The sequence below is a fragment of the Oncorhynchus kisutch genome, linkage group LG23 (assembly GCF_002021735.2).
Source record: "Oncorhynchus kisutch isolate 150728-3 linkage group LG23, Okis_V2, whole genome shotgun sequence".
NCBI classification, from domain to species: Eukaryota; Metazoa; Chordata; class Actinopteri; order Salmoniformes; family Salmonidae; genus Oncorhynchus; species Oncorhynchus kisutch.
In genome coordinates, this window is record NC_034196.2 from 9477779 (window position 1) to 9496731 (window position 18953).

The 18953-nt window shown below is 43.1% G+C and overlaps 1 protein-coding gene and 1 long non-coding RNA gene across 3 annotated transcripts in view; one reads left to right on the forward strand and one right to left on the reverse strand.

The window, feature by feature from the left end:
• The window catches only part of LOC109868481 (tetratricopeptide repeat protein 28), a 101100-nt gene that overhangs the window by 10937 nt on the left and 71210 nt on the right, over window positions 1-18953 (forward strand). Inside the window, exon 1 of one of the 2 annotated variants that reach the window (XM_031802767.1) lies at window positions 15661-16552. The exons of the other annotated variant lie outside the window; for it this stretch is intronic. Coding sequence (XP_031658627.1) covers window positions 16526-16552 — 27 coding nt within the window. The 5' untranslated portion in view covers window positions 15661-16525. Of the gene's footprint in view, window positions 1-15660; window positions 16553-18953 lie in introns of those variants that run through there. 2 annotated transcript variants of the gene reach the window in all.
• Window positions 6669-15053, reverse strand: LOC109868482 (uncharacterized). The gene is made up of 3 exons (XR_002251913.2): window positions 14945-15053; window positions 10486-10566; window positions 6669-10400 (listed from the first exon to the last, which is right to left on the reverse strand). It is a non-coding gene; the product is annotated as an uncharacterized LOC109868482 (long non-coding RNA).

Sequence of the window (18953 nt, forward strand, 5' to 3'; positions counted from 1 at the left end):
CACTGGTACACACTCTCTGAAGACTTGCCAAGATGGTGTGTGTGTGTGTTTGATTGGTGGAGGAGTGGAAAGTGGGGTGTGAAATACACTGCTAGAGAGAGAGAGAGAGAGAGAAGGAACCTGAGTGATCTGCAGTTATTTTGTCTCTGTCAGTGCAGTATCTGACTGTCACATTAATACACTATATATACAAAAGTATGTGGCCACCCCTTCATATTAGTGGATGCGCCTATTTCAGCCACCACCGTGGCTGACAGGTGTATCAAATCGAGCACACCGCCATGCGATCTCCATAGACAAACAATGGCATTTGAATGGCCTTACTGAAAAGCTCTGTGACTTTCAACGTGGCACCATCATAGGGTGCCAACTTTCCAACAAGTCAGTTTGTAAAATGTCTGCCCTGCTAGAGCTGCCCCAACTGTAAGTGTGGTTATTGTGAAGTGGAAACGTCTAGGAGCAACAAGGAGCAAAATTGTCTATCCACGTTTGCAACACTCACTACCGAGTTCCTAACTGCCGCTGGAAGCAATGTCAGCACAATAACTGTTTGTTGGGAGCTTCATGAAATGGATTTCCATGGCCGAGCAGCCGTACACAAGACGAAGATCACAATGCCAAGTTTCGGGTGGTGTGGTGTAAAGCTCGCCGCCATTGGACTCTGGAGTAGTGGAAATGCATTCTCTGGAGTGATGAATCACACTTCACCATCTGGCAGTCCGACAGACGAATCTGGGTTTGGCGGATGCCAGGAGAACGCTACCTGCCCCAATGCACAGTGCAAACTGTAAAGTTTGGTGAAGAAGGAATAATGGTCTGGGGCTGTTTTTCATGGTTCGGTCTAGGCCCCTTAGTTCCAGTGAAGGGAAATCTTAACGCTACAGCATACAATGACATTCTAGACAATTTTTTTCCTGTTTAAGCATTAAAATCCCCGCGTGCACAAAGCGAGCTCCATACAGAAAAGGTTTGTCGAGATCGGTGTGGAAGAACTTTACTGGCCTGCACAGAGCCCTGACCTCAACCCCATCTAACACCTTTGGGAAGAATTGGAACACCGACTGCGAGCCAGGCCTAATCGCCCAACATCAGTGCCCAACCTCACTAATGCTTTTGTGGCTGTCCCCGCCGCAATGTTCCAACATCTACGGATTACAAGGACGTGTGCTCCGAGCATGTGTTGACCAACTGGCAGGTGTATTCACAGACATTTTCAACATGTCCCTGATTGAGTCTGTAATACCTGTCAATGGTGGGTGTAGCTGGAAGTCAGGCGCAGGGGAGCAGGGATGAATGGACAAAGCACTTTACTTAGGCAATCATGATACAGAACGCAACCGCGTCACAACACACATGCCCAAAGAACAAGTGAGGCAGCAAAAGTACAAAACCCAAGTACAACGTACCGGCTGCCACAAAGTACGGGTATAAAAAAAAAAAAGACGCAAACCAGCCGGAACCGTACCAACCTTGACAACAAACAATACCCCACACAGACATGGAGGGAACAGAGGGTTAAATACACATGTTAATTAGTAGGAGATGTAAACCATGTGTGCAGGAAGACAAGACAAAACAAATAGAAAATTAAAGGTGGATCGGTGATGGCTAGAAGACCGGCGGCGGCGTCCGCCGAATGCCGCTCGAACAAGGAGAGGAACCGACTTTGGCGGAAGTCGTGACAATACCAACATGTTTCAAGCAGACCATCAAAGTCCCTGTGCCCAACAACACAAAGGCAACCTGCCTAAATGACTACAGACCCGTAGCACTCACGTCTGTAGTCCTGAAGTGCTTTGAAAGGCTCACATCAACACCCTTATCCCAGAAACCCTAGACCCACTCCAATTTGCATACCTCCCAAACAGATCCACAGATGATGCCATCTCTATTGCACTCCACACTGCCCTTTCCCACCTGGATAAAAGGAACACTTACGTGAGAATGCTATTTATTGAATACAGGTCAGAGTTGAACACCATAGTGCCCTCAAAGCTCATCACTAAGCTAAGGATCCTGGGACTAAACACCTCCCTCTGCAACTGGATCTTGGACATCCTAACGGGCTGCCTCCACCCGGTTGGTGAGGGTAGGTACCAACACAACTGCCACGCAGATCCTCAACACTGGAGCCCCTCAGGAGTGCGTGCTCAGTCCCCTCCTGTACTCCCTGTTCACCCACGACTGCGTGGCCCGGTACGACTCCAACATCATCATTAAGTTTGCAGACTACACAACAGTGGTAGGCCTGATCACCGACCATGACGAGACAGCCTATAGGGAGGAGGTTAGAGACCTGGCCGGGTGGTGCCAGAATAACAACCTATCCCTCAACGTAACCAAGACTAAGGAGATGATTGTGGACTACAGGAAAAGGAGGACCGAGCACGCCCCCATTCTCATCAACGGGGCTGTTGTGGAGCAGGTTGAGAGCTTCAAGTTCATTGGTGTCCACATCACCAACAAACTAGAATGGTCCAAACACACTAAGACATTCGTAAAGAGTGCACGACAAAGCCTATTCCCCCTCAGGAAACTAAAAGGATTTGGCATGGGTCCTCAGATCCTCTAAAAGGTTCTACAACTGCTCGGCCTCCAACTGCAAGGCACTATAGAGGGTAGTGTGTATGGCCCTGTACATCACTGGGGCTAAGCTGCCTGCCATCCAGGACCTCTACAGAGGAAGGCCCTAAAAATGGTCAAAGACCCCAGCCCCCCGAGTCATAGACTGTTCTCTCTCCTATCGCATGGAAAGCGGTACTGGAGTGCCAAGTCCAAGACCAAAAGGCTTCTCAACAACTTTTACCCCCAAGCCATAAGACTCCTGAACAGGTAATCAAATGGCTACCCGGACTATTTGCATTGTGCCCCCCCTCAACCCCTCTTTACACTGCTGCTACTCTCTGTTTATCTTATATGCATAGTCACTTTAACTATACATTCATGTACATATTACCTCAATTAGCCCGACTAACCAGTGACCCCGCACATTGGCTACCCGGACTATCTGAATTGTGTCCCGCCACCCACCACCCGCCAAACCCTCTATTACACTACTGCTACTCTCTGTTTATCATATATGCATAGTCACTTTAACCATACATACATTTACATACTACCTCAATTAGCCCAACTAACCCGTGCCTGTATATCGCCTCGCTACTGTTATAGCCTCTCTACTGTATACAGCCTCGCTACTGTTATTATTCACTGTCTTTTTACTGTTGTTTTCTTATTTCCTTACTTATCTATTGTTCACCTAATACCTATTTTTTGCTTAAGAATTGCACTGTTGTTTACGGCCTGTAAGTAAGCATTTCACTGTAAGGTCTTACTACACTTGTTGTCTTCGGCGCACGTGACAAATACACTTTGATTTGTGTTTGAACTCTACAGTAGCCTAGCTGGTATATGATGTTGCTAAGTGCCAGCACATTCTCTATCTTGTGTCCACGTCTACAGGCTAACCTCTTTCTACGTCCCCCTCATTCTCCCTCTCTTTTTGGGCTGTCCCGTTCTGTCCGTCCCACCCAGGGCTTCTCTTCACGTGCTGACAGCTCCTATCAGACCACAGCTTTACACCACAGATGAGTGTGTGTGTGTGTGTGTGTGTGTACATGTGTTTGCCCCTCAAGCTGGCATTTCTTCTTCACATCAATCTCCTACCAGCCCTAGCTACGGGCTCCCTGTCTCCCACAGCGTGTGTGAAAGAATGATCAAAGAGCTTTTGAACACAAGCGGTGTTTTAAAAGCTAAATAAAACGGCACAGAAAAATAATAGAGTGAAGGAACCATGTGGTTGATAGAACAGGACTATGAGAGGAAAGGGGAGAGAGGGATTGTGTCTGTCAGCGCAGGGATTGGCCAATCAGGCTGTTTGAAAGGGGAGCTGAGGATAACATTATGACAATATTGCTGGGGATCAAGGCAGTTAGCCAGGCCCATATTGCATGTGAGAAAGGATGTGTGTTGCGTGCATTGTACAGTGCCTTGCGAAAGTATTCGGCCCCCTTGAACTTTGCGACCTTTTGCCACATTTCAGGCTTAAAACATAAAGATATAAAACTGTATTTTTTTGTGAAGAATCAACAACAAGTGGGACACAATCATGAAGTGGAACGACATTTATTGGATATTTCAAACTTTTTTAACAAATCAAAAACAGAAAAATTGGGCGTGCAAAATTATTCAGCCCCTTTACTTTCAGTGCAGCAAACTCTCTCCAGAAGTTCAGTGAGGATCTCTGAATGATCCAATGTTGACCTAAATGACTAATGATGATAAATACAATCCACCTGTGTGTACTCAAGTCTCCTTATAAATGCACCTGCACTGTGATAGTCTCAGAGGTCCGTTAAAAGCGCAGAGAGCATCATGAAGAACAAGGAACACACCAGGCAGGTCCGAGATACTGTTGTGAAGAAGTTTAAAGCCGGATTTGGATACAAAAAGATTTCCCAAGCTTTAAACATCCCAAGGAGCACTGTGCAAGTGATAATATTGAAATGGAAGGAGTATCAGACCACTGCAAATCTACCAAGACCTGGCCGTCCCTCTAAACTTTCAGCTCATACAAGGAGAAGACTGATCAGAGATGCAGCCAAGAGGCCCATGATCACTCTGGATGAACTGCAGAGATCTACAGCTGAGGTGGGAGACTCTGTCCATAGGACAACAATCAGTCGTATATTGCACAAATCTGGCCTTTATGGAAGAGTGGCAAGAAGAAAGCCATTTCTTAAAGATACCCATAAAAAGTGTCGTTTAAAGTTTGCCACAAGCCACCTGGGAGACACACCAAACATGTGGAAGAAGGTGCTCTGGTCAAATGAAACCAAAATTTAACTTTTTGGCAACAATGCAAAACGTTATGTTTGGCGTAAAAGCAACACAGCCCATCACCCTGAACACAACATCCCCACTGTCAAACATGGTGGTGGCAGCATCATGGTTTGGCCCTGCTTTTCTTCAGCAGGGACAGGGAAGATGGTTAAAATGGATGTGAAGATGGATGGAGCCAAATACGGGACCATTCTGGAAGAAAACCTGATGGAGTCTGCAAAAGACCTGAGACTGGGACGGAGATTTGTCTTCCAACAAGACAATGATCCAAAACATAAAGCAAAATCTACAATGGAATGGTTCAAAAATAAACATATCCAGGTGTTAGAATGGCCAAGTCAAAGTGCAGACCTGAATCCAATCGAGAATCTGTGGAAAGAACTGAAAACTGCTGTTCACAAATGCTCTCCATCCAACCTCACTGAGCTCGAGCTGTTTTGCAAGGAGGAATGGGAAAAAATGTCAGTCTCTCGATGTGCAAAACTGATAGAGACATACCCCAAGCGACTTACAGCTGTATTCGCAGCAAAAAGTGGCGCTACAAAGTATTAACTTAAGGGGGCTGAATAATTTTGCACGCCCAAATTTTCAGTTTTTCATTTGTTAAAAAAGTTTGAAATATCCAATAAATGTCGTTCCACTTCATGATTGTGTCCCACTTGTTGTTGATTCTTCACAAAAAAATACAGTTTTATATCTTTATGTTTGAAGCCTGAAATGTGGCAAAAGGTCGCAAAGTTCAAGGGGGCCGAATACTTTCGCAAGGCACTGTATGTGAGAGAGGATGTGTGTTGCGTGTGAGTGTGTAATGGTTGACATGGTGCTAGGAGCCCGTAGGGTATAATGAAAGCTGTTTGTGAATGTGTGTCACCTATCTCAGAAACAGAGCCACTATCCGCAGATCACACACACACACACACGGCAACGCGTGCACATACACACACACTATACGACAAGAGACACAACAAGTCATCTGTGTGTTTCTAAGAATAACAGCTGCTTGTCTTTCCCCCTGGCCCTCTTGAATGGCTCCCCCTCCTCCCCCATTATGAAGACGGATTGTTCTGATCCAATACCAAAACCACCTCAACCCCCTCTGGGCTCTACCAAATGGACCCTGAGGGGGTTGAAAAGTCAAATCTAATGACCTTGCAGGACAGATAAGGTTAAACTGATGATTCACAATTGTTGGGCGTTGGGTATGTAGCCTGTTTGTGGGTGGATTTTTTGTTTTACTATATTTGTGACCAGAAGTCCTCACAAGAATAGTAAACCAAGGAGAATTCGAGGACATTTGGCCTAACCAACCCCTAGTTTCTTCCCCCCTGATAGAGTTGACTGGGTAGGGGGAAGCAATAGGCTTATACAAATTATGTTCTCTTAGTTCTACACACACACACGCTGTTTCCTGTTCAATTAAAAGGGGCCATCTGGAATTCTCAAAACCAATACTTTTTGGGGTTAAGAGCTGATGGGGCTGGAGGAATGTAACCCCTTTAATGACAGGGCTATGGATGCAAGGACTGACCATCCATGCTATCGAAATGGTAGTTTTAACCATGTTTAGAAGATATACAGTGTTTCTTTACAATTACATTGTTTACAAATAATGGAATAAAACAAGCTTATATTTTGGGGTCTGGTGGGGTAAACCGTTGGACTAAGCTCATGAGGCATTTGTTATATTCTTCAAGAACTGAGGTATTCATCCCAGATTTCCCGTTTGCTACCTTTACAACTACCTTTATACTTTCAAGAATGCCCTTCTTGAAAGTGTGACATGTTTGTTTACTGGTCTGTCGATTTCAACAACAACAAAAAATCAGTTTTGTTACTTATGCCGTGATCTTTATTTGAAATCATTTTTTGCCCCGGAAACATTTGACATTGAAAGCTTTAATGATCTATCTTGTAAAGTTAAAACAGATACTTAACTTTAAAATGTAAAAAGTATTTCAAATGAACAATGTAACCAATGGCACTGCAGTAATCGTCTTCAAGCAACATTTTAAATTCTTTCAGTAGAGAAACAGAACTCCAACAGATGGAAGTACAGTAGATATTGTAACGGTTCACCAAACCCATGGTTAGGTACGTTTTGTGGTCAGTTCGGTTTTGGCACAATGGGAAAATGAAATGTCATTCACCATGTTCAGCATTCACCATGGTGCTTGCATTGTCTGTTGTTACCGGATTGTTATGTTGGGCCTCTCAAGTGTCCACTACCGATGCTGCGTTTGTAACCATGTGGGAGGTGGGCTTTTACCAGTTGTGAAGTCTTAAATATCAGTTGGATGCATTCATGTGATTTGAACACATTGAGAAACGCAAATTGGCTAATGGCCAACAAAACTGTGTCAACTGTAAACTTAAAGTACTACTACAATGCTTGCAAAAAAAAATGTATAGAGTGCAAAAACCACATTAATACTATAGACTTCCTTTTGTGTTTTGTTGTTGCATTTAACTGCCTAGAATGCTGTTATAGGGGCCATTTACTTAGTAGGTAATGTCAGAGGTCACCATGTGGGAGAAGTGTGTGCTTAGGATGATAGATGTGTTTCACACTATTAATTACCACTATTCAAGTGGATTTTTTCCCCCAGTGGTATGTGGTAAATTCCCACGTGGCTTACGAACGCTCAATGACACTGCCTCCTTCAGTGGCAGATGCGCATTTGTGATTCTCTTAAAGGGGGCGTGTCTCTAACATGGTACATCTCCCACTCCGGGTTAATGTGATTGGCTGTCACTGTAAGCGCACTGTAAGCGCATTGGACAATTCATTGAAAACTTAAGCTTTGGTTTCCTGATATAGAGTGGGTACTACCTGTTTGCAGAAATGGGTGCAAGAAGGAAGGTCGTAAAGTGGCTCGAGCTGAAACCCTTATTCTCAACCACCGAGAATAGGCGCACATCCGCTGCTTTAAACCAAAGAGGGTAAAACATGAAAACATAGCCTACCTATCGCTCTTAGAATTTTTTGGCCCAGTCAGATCAGATGCCAAGGGCTGCTTCAATGCAGAGGGGAGAAGATGTTGGGATTGTTGTTTCTTTGCGTTTCCGTCTTGCTCCGGTATACTGGGGTGATGTCGGCCTAAATCTGTCAACATGTCTGAGGTGTTGGCAGATGCATAGGCTATTCTTGTTGAGCGTGGTGACAATCTGTTAACGTTTTATCCACAACTCTCTGTCCATCACCGTTGTAATTTACTTGGCACCCAAAATGTCTCCAAACTGGAGATTTAAACGATTATTAAGGATCCTCCAATTCTGGTTTATTGACCCCACAGAACTGGTTCCCGGCTGCCCCTCACAAAAGGACAGTTTGAAATGCGGCAATTAAGATTGAACATTTTTGTTACAATGTGTGCATTGTCTCTAGTTGTTTTAATGGAATAGCCTGAAGTATAGCTACTTGTTAGTAATTGTTTTTCGCGGTTTTCTTACAACTATTACAAAACGAGCTAAATCAAACGTTATTATTCTCAACGTTGGCGAAAAGCAGAAGACGCCGTCATTCCCTCATACAGCAGAGAAATCTTCCTTTGTTATCATGGTTGGAGAGGTACCATTCTTGCCACCCCAGACCACTCATGGGTGTTGGATGCGAGTTCGCAGTAAAGGATTGGCGTGAGAGAGTGGTCCTCATAGAATATACTGATGTAGAATGGAGAGAACTTTCGCATGCCCTGAAGATCCTTTCAGAAGCTATGTGGCATGATGGAGAGAAGCCTCCGCCCCGGGCGCAGCAAAGGCTGGCCTTCCTATGTTCTTCAAGGGATTGTTGATGATACCTATTGGTAAGGTTTACCCCTGTTTCAATTCATGTGAATTAAGTACTTTGAATGTCTAATATATCTGTACATGTGTAATCTGACACAGCATTTGGAACATCAGACGCAAACTGCCTGGGAGTGCACATGATGCAAATGTAGTGAGACAATCGACTCAGTTTGAGAAGGCTCACCTACTCCCAAAGGTTGGTAAACACACACACCCACACAGTGGTCTACCTGCTTACCTAGCATTCCATGGTCATCATGCCTCCTCACGTTAATTGTATCCAGAAAGGCTAAATTTACAGACACACACACACACACACACACACTGTACTTCTGCGCTGCCTACCTGTTTACTTACTTATTTTTACTATTTTCTAGGGCTATCTTCTGTATACCACCCCTACCTTGTCACAACACAACTGATTGTCTCAAACCATTAAGAAGAAAATAAAGTCCAGAAATGCACTTTTAACAAGGCATACCTGTTAATTGAAATGCATTCCAAGCTGGTTGAGAGAAAGCCAAAAGTGTGGCTGCTCAATAACACTCATGCTATTGTTAGTAGTCCCAGACTACGATGGGCAGTGGTGGACAGAACCCCTAGATAACGTTATAGATAGAAATACTCAGCCCACACAGAACTGGTTGGGGTATCCATTCAAACATCTTTCTCACTGGAGCTAGTCCCATGACCGCTCTTATTCACTCTCTATTTAATAGCTACATTTCAATCAGTTTATTATCCAAATTTCAATCAGCTTATTATCAAATTACAATTTCTTATTATACAAGTCTCAATCAGCTTATTATCCAAATTTCAATCAGTTTAATCTGTCACATCTCATAATCACACAACGTTCACATCCTCATTCACTTAGTACTATTCCCAAACACACTCAATAATCACCCTTATTACTCAATATGCATCTTCAACGATTCTTTGTCGCTACTTCCTATGCACCATATGTAGCTTCACTATACATATAGAATAGCACCTAGTGCACTTTATGCTATTCTCTACCAGTGACTGCAGACCACGTAGACACTTCTCTTATAAATGCCTACAGACAAATACCTCACAAGGCTTACTCCCTATAAGCTGAGACCTTGAAACTGAGATATATTTCGTTCTCAAAACAAGGTTCTGGGTGTACTGCCAAATTGCAGATACTAATAGTGAGGACTCCTGACAGGCACATTCAATCAGCCACTTGCATGAACACAGAAATTGGTTATTTGAAAAACACAAAGATAAACATTTCCATCAGACCAGTTCAACAGAAATAAACTTTTAGGGACTTGCTCGTGAACTTCAGAGCCAACTATTAGCCCCTAAACTGAACTGAGCAACAACATGTTAGGAACTACGTGTTGGAACTAAGTCTTGGAAGTATTTTGTTTCTTCTTCATCAGCTGGTTGGTCAAAGACAGTTGTGCTTGAGGCAGGATTGGCATGCATTTGGTAGTTTTGGGGAGGTGTGTTAAATTAAATTGTGCTTGATAGGGAGATGGGACAAACATTGGCTGGGGCGGTGGTGGTGGCTGGATGCTTCGGAAGCCTTCAAGCAGCAGAGGCACCACATGCTCTGTGGTATGTGCATTGGACTCCACAATCAAAGAGATGAGCCACTCCTCCCCCCCCTGGCTCTGCACTATCTGCGCCTCCAGCCATGTCTTTTTCTGCTGCCATTCCCTCCAAAATGGTCTGGTGTTGAGAAGACCAGTTAGCCGTTGCCGAGTTACCTCTTCTTCTCTTTGACGTCACACCTGACACTGCAGAGAAATAGACCATATTAGTTTTTAAAAGATCTTATATTATTATAACCTATAATAAAATTATTTGCTGAAACACATATACCATATGTATCTGGCTGTGATGTTGTTTTGGCAGGCCTCTCTGACTCTCGTCCTTGATCAATCACAGATTAATCGGAATCACCTGTTTCTCAGAAAGAACAACACCAAGATGGAAACTAAGTTAACTAGCTAACTAGGCTGCATAACTGCAGATAGCAAGCAAACTATTGCCACCATTGCAGAAAATGTTTTCGTCATCAGCAAGTTAGCTAGGTAAGCCAGCTCCTACCTGACTAGCCACAAGCCTGTGCAAAACAAAAAACATAGTGCTAACTTAGCTAACTTGCTGCTAGCTGGCTTGATTGGTATGTTAGTTTGATAGCTACCTTTCTAAATGTAGCTACTAGCACTGTAACATGGCTTGCCACCATATACTATGGCCACCTCCATAGTATGTGTTGGCAATCCATCACGGATAGTTAGCTAGATGGCTTTAACGTTACTTTCCCTAGCCAACAGGTAGCTAAAGTGAGTTTCTATCAACCTGGTTAGCCTAATGAAGCTAGCTGGCATTGGCTGTGTTTTAATACTTAATGTTAAACAAGCTAGCTACATCAGAAACTACATTAGCTAGCTAACTTAGCCTATCATTTGCAAGCCAACATACCTGAGGGTATTGATGGTGTCTCATCCTTCCTCATTTATTTTAATTTAATTTAACCTTTATTTAACTTGGCAAGTCAGTTAAGAACAAATTATTATTTGCAATGACAGCCTACCAAAAGGCAAAAGGCCTACTGCGGGGACGGGGGCCGTGATTAGAAATAAATTAAATAAAAATACAGGACAAAACACACGAATCAAATCACATCAAGACAAGAGAGACAACACTACATAAAGAGAGACCTAAAACAACATCATAGCATGGCAGCAACACATGACAACAACATGGTAGCAGCGCAACATGGCAGCAGCACAACATGGTAGCAGCACAAAACATGGTACAAACATTATTGGCCACAGACAACAGCACAAAGGGCAAGAAGGTAGAGACAACAATAAATCATGCAAAGCATCCACAACTGTCAGTAAGAGTGTCCATGAATGAGTCTTTGAATGAAGAAATTTAGATAAAACTGTCCAGTTTGAGTGTTTGTTGCAGCTTGTTCCAGTCGATAGCTGCAGCAAACTGAAAAGGCGAGTGACCTAAGGATGTGTGTGCTTTGGGGAACTTTAACAGAATGTGACTGGCAGAACGGGTGTTGTATGTGGAGGATGAGGGCTGCAGTATATATCTCAGATAGGGGGGAGTGAGGCCTAAGAGGGTTTTATAAATAAGCATCAACCAATGGGTCTTGCGACAGGTATACAGAAATGACCAGTTTACAGAAGAGTATAGAGTGCTCATATGTGTCATATAAGGAGCATTGGTGGCACATCTGATGGCCGAATGGTAAAGAACATCTAGCCGCTCGAGAGCACCCTTACCTGCCAATCTATAAATTACATCTCTGTAATCTAGCATGGGTAGGATGGTCATCTGAATCAGGGTTAGTTTGGCAGCTGGGGTGAAAGAGGAGCGATTACGATAGAGGAAACCAAGTCTAGATTTAACTTTAGCCAGCTTTGATATGTGCTGAGAGAAGGACAATGTACCGTCTAGCCATACTCCCAAGTACTCGTATGAGGTGACTACCTCAAGCTCTAAACCCTCAGCGGTAGTAATCACACCTGTGGGGAGAGGGGTATTCTTCTTACCAAACCACAGGGCAGAGAAAGCTTGTTACACTAAGAAAGCTTTGTTGTAAAGCGTTTTACCACAAAATCCAGGGAGGGGCCAGCTGAGTATAAGACTGTATCATCTGCATATAAATGGATGAGAGAGCTTCCTACTGCCTGCGCTATGTTGTTGATGTAAATTGAGAAGAGAGTGGGGCTTAGGATCGAGCCTTGGGGTACACCCTTGGTGACAGGCAGTGGCTGAGACAGCAGAAATTCTGACATTATACACTGCACTCTTTGAGAGAGGTAGTTGGCAAACAAAGCCAAATACCCTCAGAGACGCCAATAATCCTTAGTCGGCCCACAAGAATGGAATGGTCTTACCGTATCAAAAGCTTGGGCCAAGTCAATAAAAATAGCAGCACAAAATTGCTTAGAATCAAGGGAAATGGTGACATCATTGAGGACCTTTAAGGTTGCAGCGACACATCCATAACCTGAGCGGAAACCAGAGAGAATACCAGAGAGAATACTATAGACATAAAGAAAGCCAGTCAGTTGATTATTGACACGTTTTTCCAACACTTTTGATCAACAGAGAAAACAGAAATAGGCCTTATAACAGATCACCTTGTTATTTTCCTTTAAATAAAGGACGTCAATGGTTTGATCCTCAAAGCCAATGTCTAACCCTTCTCTGTTGTTGACAGTGGTCGATGCCCCAACATCTCAGCGAACATTTCACTGGATTGGATTCACTGCTGTTGTTTTGCTTCTTAGCTTTGAAGAAACCCTGTTTTAATGCTTCCAACGAAAGCTAATTTGTTCAACTGTCCTGACGAAGCCGCCCTCTCTCATTTTAGCCGAGACTTTATTGAACATGTCGCCGTTCCTGTGTTTATGCCCGTCTAAAAACTAAATCATGTCCATTTCCTTTATGATATTTAACATGAACAGAATTTTGTTTTCGCTCCAAAAGTGTTGACTTTTGCCACTCGCCACCATATCCAAAGAACATCAACGCACGCGATAACTTCGTGCTGGAGTGGCACGTTTAGTGTGACGAAACAATCCCATTTGACACATGCGCAGATTAGACACTAGAAAAAATCTGATTAAGGTGTATACATGGTCTAATAATTTAAAAGATAGTCCGATTAAAACCCTTGGTTTTCTGAGCTATGCTTACTTCGATTATGACTGTACGCCGATTAACAGAGTAAGGTGTAAGATTAACATTCGAGTAAGGTTTTTACATGACTAATGCCATACTTGACCTACTGCCATAGTCATTTGAATATTCAATTATTAGTGTGTATGTAAACATGCTCTTTGAGAGGTGAAAATTAAACCTGACTCAAATGTAACTGTTAGGCAACGCTGGTTCCAACTTTGCCGAACAACTCGTTCCCTCAAAGTTTGACTAGCTAGTTAGGTCTTTAGCGTTGTTTGCTTATCAGGCCAAAAAATGTCAGACATCAAATGGCTAGCTAGCTAATCAACACTAGCTAGATAGCTTGTCCACATTAGCTAGATACAGTGAGCAACTACAATGAAGTCTGGGACAATGTGCACCAGACACAGGTGTGAGTGCTTTATGAATAAACTGTCTTAACAGATAAACCTAAGAATAGCACAACAAAAATGTTTTAAACAACTTGCCTTTTGGAAATTGACTCAGTAGCTCACCACAACAGATTTGTCTTTCACAGAAATGTGTGCATGTGCATGCAGGCAATAATATGTCGGTGCAACTGACAGCAACGTATTCTTTACCTCAAGGAAGTGGGGGCAGAAACAGAACCGTTTTTAAAAAGCAGTGCAAAGCCTACAATTTGGAAACTGTCTCACATCATAAATTGTATGCCAGAGAGAGATCATTAGGAAGAAAAGAACTGGCACCTAAGCATCCAACCTGGTCTCAGAGCTTTTTCTATTATTCTGTATGTAAATCCAAGAATCTCCAATTATACTGAACAAAAATATAAACGCAACAATTTCAACAATGTTACTGAGTTACAGTTCACATAACAAAATCAGTCAATTGAAATAAATTCAATAGGCCCTAATCTATGGATTTCACATGACAGGCCAGGAGCGCAGTCATGGGTGGGTCTTGGAGGCCATCGGCCCACCCACTTGGGAGCCAGGCCCACCCACTGGAGAGCCAGGCCCATCCAATATGAATTTGTTTTTAATTTTACATTTGCATTTGAGTCATTTAGCAGACGCTCTTATCCAGAGTGACTTACAGTAGTGAGTGCATACATTTTAGTTTCCCAACAAAAGAGCTTAATTTCATCAGATGTCCAGGTGGGTCTCTGGCAACAGCTCTGGTGGACATTCCTGCAGTCAGCATGCCAATTGCATGCTCCCTCAAAACTTGAGACATCTGTGGCATTGTGTTGTGTGACAAAACTGCACATTTTATTGGCCTTTTATTGTCCCCAGCACAAGGTACACCTGTGTAATGATCATTCTGTTTAAAACTTCTTGGCGCACCGATCCCTTTAGCGGGATCATTTTCGTCAACATCCGCTGAATTGCTAGAGCGCCAAATTCAAATTAAATTAATAAAATTATTTCATTTTCATGAAATCACAAGTGCAATATACCAAAACACAGCTTAGTTTGTTGTTAATCCACCTGGCATGTCAGATTTCAAAAGAGCTTTTCAGTGAAAGCAAATCAAGCGTTTATGTTAGGACAGCTCTCTCAGCAGACAAAACATTACAAACAGCCAGCTGGAAAGTAGATTGGTCACGAAAGTCAGAAAAGCAATAAAATGAATCGCTTACCTTTGATGATCTTCGGATGTTTGCACTCATGAGACTCCCAGTTACACAATACATGTTTGTTTTGTTCGATAAAAGATTATTTTTATATCCAAAAACCTGGGCCTGAGAAATAGACTGTTTCATTTGGGTACGTTTTTCATCCAAACATCAAAATACTGCCCCTTAGTCTCAAGAGGTTAATCAGCTTCTTGATATGCCACACCTGTCAGGTGGATGGATTATCTTGGCAAATGAGAAATGCTCACTAAATGTAATGGAAACAAATTTGTGTGCAAAATTTAATCAAAATAAACTTTTTGTGTGTATGGAACATTTCTGGGATCTTTTATTTCAGCTTATGAAACATGGGAGCAACACTTTACATGTTGCGTGTATATTTTTGTGCAGTATAGTTGAAAAGTAGCTAAAAACTAGTAAATAGTTGCAAAGTTGCTAATTAGCTGAAGTCGTCTGTGATGAGATTCAAACACGCAACCTTTGGGTTGATAAACATTCACGATATATGCCGACCCATCCACATTGACCAACCACTCTTAGGTAACCTTCTGTCTTAATAACCCTACCAAACATAACATATCATACTAATTTGAGTGTGACATATTTACGTGTTCTATGTTACGTCTCGTCTATGAGACTAGGCTGGAGCATCTGTAACGTAACATTGATAAGTGGTGACGGCTCTATGACCCTGTGGAGTGCGAGCTCTAGCTACCTCTCTTTCACACACTCGCAGTCTTTCCATACGCACACACACAGCGGGAGTGGAGCGCACGCGCCTGGGAGGGAATTCGTTCCCCTACGCTGCTCCAGTCTCCAGCACATAGCCTCACCAGCCACGTTATTCCAGCAACCGATATCCGGAAATATAGTTCAAGGATTTTTTAAAACAGTGGACAGTCTCTCTTGTAGTGACGGGCTCTCTCTCATATTTTGCCCTCTCTCCGTTGTTCTATGTAGGCTATCTCACGCTGTTTTCTGGAGTTATTTTGGGGGAATTACTTCCTGTTGGAATTCTGCATCGCAAGTTTTGTAGCTAGGGAGATGTGACACTTGACTGCGAAACGTATGCCATTATTACAGGGTTGTGGTACCTACATACTACGCCCATCCACTCACAGACTACCCAGCGTTAAAATAACGGACCACAAATCCACAATAGCTAACCTATTATTAAGTTATAGAAACTGTTTGGATGGATGTAAGACTGCAAGGCTGTCACACATCATAATTGGAAATGTATTCATAAAAATAAGAACGAGACATCAAACTTCTATCAGCCTGAATTGAATTCTTAACCTAAACTCCCGAAAGTGAGTCTAAAGAAGACTAGACGCTGTATCAGCCGAAGCACGCGCTTTCTCTCTGCCACCCTGTAGACTGACCTGGATGTACGTTTTGACTTGGGCTTTAACGGAGACCCCCAGGTGGCCGTCACAACCCCGGTGTCAGCCCAGTCCTCCGCAGGACAGAGAGGGGTTAGAAGGCAGTCCTGAGGCTCGGTGGGCGGTATGATGACTGACTTTCAGGCCCCCTCCACAGGCTGAGTGACACTTTGATGCTGGGCTTTTGTGGTTTCCAAATATGATGAAATGGCAGCCTCGGAAGAAGGTAATTGGGACTTGTACATAGGGCTTCTTTCTGGACGCTGAGGCTACAAGTTGCCTTGCAATGTACACTTAAAAATTGGATGATGGCATGGGGATTGTGTTGCTATTGTCTTTGTGTTCTGCCAGAAGTTGAGTGTCCATGGAGAGATATGTCAGATTCACATAGGCTACTAGCCAAGATCACACACACCCTCTCTCTCACACACTCACCACACTCAGATAGGACCTGTGGGAAAATACCTCTACTCTTTCCCATTGTGTACAGGTAACTGATAGGGCCTGTAATCTGCTGGAGTGGTAATATGACACACACACACACACACACACAAACAGAGCGAGAGAGATAACCTATAATGTACTTAATGCTGCTCTCTCTGGAGATATAGTACTGTGTGTAAGACCAGGTGTGTAATGTGATGGTGTAAACAGATTAATGACTGTTTATGCTCTATCTATGTGTCCTATATGTGTGTCTACCCTTACCTTGCATGGGTTTATTATTGTTATTCATATTTTTTAACCTTTATTTAATTAGGCAAGTCAGTTAAGAACAAATTCTTATTTACAATGATGGTCAAACTTGGACGATGCTGGGCCAATTGTGCGCTGGCCTGTGGGACTCACAATCACGGTTACAATACAGCCTGGAATCAAACCAGGGCCTGTTGTGATGCCTCTAGTTGTTGTGATGCCTCTAGTACTGAGATGCAGTGCCTTAGACGGCTGCGCCACTCGGGAGCCCTATTAGTAGTGTTACTGACTAAAACACCCCACACGCCAGGACCTAGGACTAGAGTAGGGTTGATCAAGTGTTTATTGATCATTAGTTGAATCAGGTGTGTTAGTACTGGGCTGAAACAAAAGCCTATACATCCTGTATCTCTCCAGGACCAGGTTTATTGAGTACTGTAAATACTCTTCCTTTTACTACTAATGTTTACCCTAGCTTCAGAAGACAGATATTGTGTGCCTGTGTGTCTCTGTTTGTGTACATTCAGTTTTGCATTAATTAATTACGGGTGTAAGCAAGGCGGTAGGGTCAGTTAAGGCGTCCCGACAAAATACATAGTGCGAGTATGTCGTACCGGTAAAACGTGAGCCTGTCACAAAAACAAACAAAAATCTAAAGAAAACTGATAGTCTACTACGACACTTTTTTATCATTACCGCATGTTAGAGCCATGAACAATTTGCGAATGGACTATAGCCTACGCTATCAAATGCGATGTGGTTCGAGGAGAACACTGACATTTCGGCAAGGCAGAGATGAGTGGCCGAAACCGAGACGGGCGCGGACAGCAGTGGACGCATAAATTCTGTCGCAATGACAATTGCCAAATGTCATTACGGTTTTTGGTATTTTGTGTAACAGATGTGCCTTTCCATTCACAACTGTTTGGATGCTGGAAATGTTGAGAGTGGATGGATGAACGTGCGCGGGTAGCCTAGTAAAGGAGCCCTTTGAAGTGATTGTCTGACAATCAGATGACATCATGACTGGTTGTGTTTATGCCACAATAAAATGTAATACATTTTAAAAGACTAGGCCCACATAGATCCTATCTACTCTCACCCATGCATTAAATATAAATAATGTGTGTTCGCTGTTGACAGTCTCAGTTATGATAGTGTGTGTGTGTGTCATCTGAGCGTTTGTGTGTGACAGAGAAGAGAGACTCCGCATAAATAGTTTCAGTAGTGCTTGATTGACAGATTTAGCTTTTGCAGTGCCCCCCCCCCCCCCCCCCTCTCCAGTGGTTGTGACTGAGAAGTTTCTGTGTTTTCTTGTTCCCCTGTGACTAAAAATGCTTGTGACTAACAATGCTTCTGGGATAATGTATTAACTTACAATACAGCTAAGCCTCTTATAACCATACTTTGACTTACCCCTCCCTCACCACCTCTCCCTGTTAACAAGGAGTGCTGTGTAAGTCCCTGTGTGTAATATTGCAACACAATAACTTTATCGGGCACAAACTTATGACAGAGTAATCCTTTAGCTACAGCAACTTGAAAATGTTCCAGATCTCATGCCAATGTTGCGAGGCGAGTGTGTTGCTGACTCTCTGCTATCTACTGTAGAACCTAAAATGGTTCTTCAGCTGTCCCCATAGGAGAACCCTTTGAAGAGCCCATTTTGGTTCCAGGTAGAAGAATCATTTGGGTTCCATGTGAAATCCTTTCCACAGAATGTTCTACCTGGAACCAAAATGGGTTCTACCTGGAACCAAAAGGGGTTCTACCTGGAACCAAAAGGGGTTCTACCTGGAACCAAAAGGGGTTCTACCTGGAACCAAAAAGGGTCTCTCTCTCTCTCTCTCTCTCTCTCTCATATTTAATGCCAATCAACTATGTGGATTCTTAAAGGCGATACTGTCAGGAAGTGAGATATGTCTGTTATG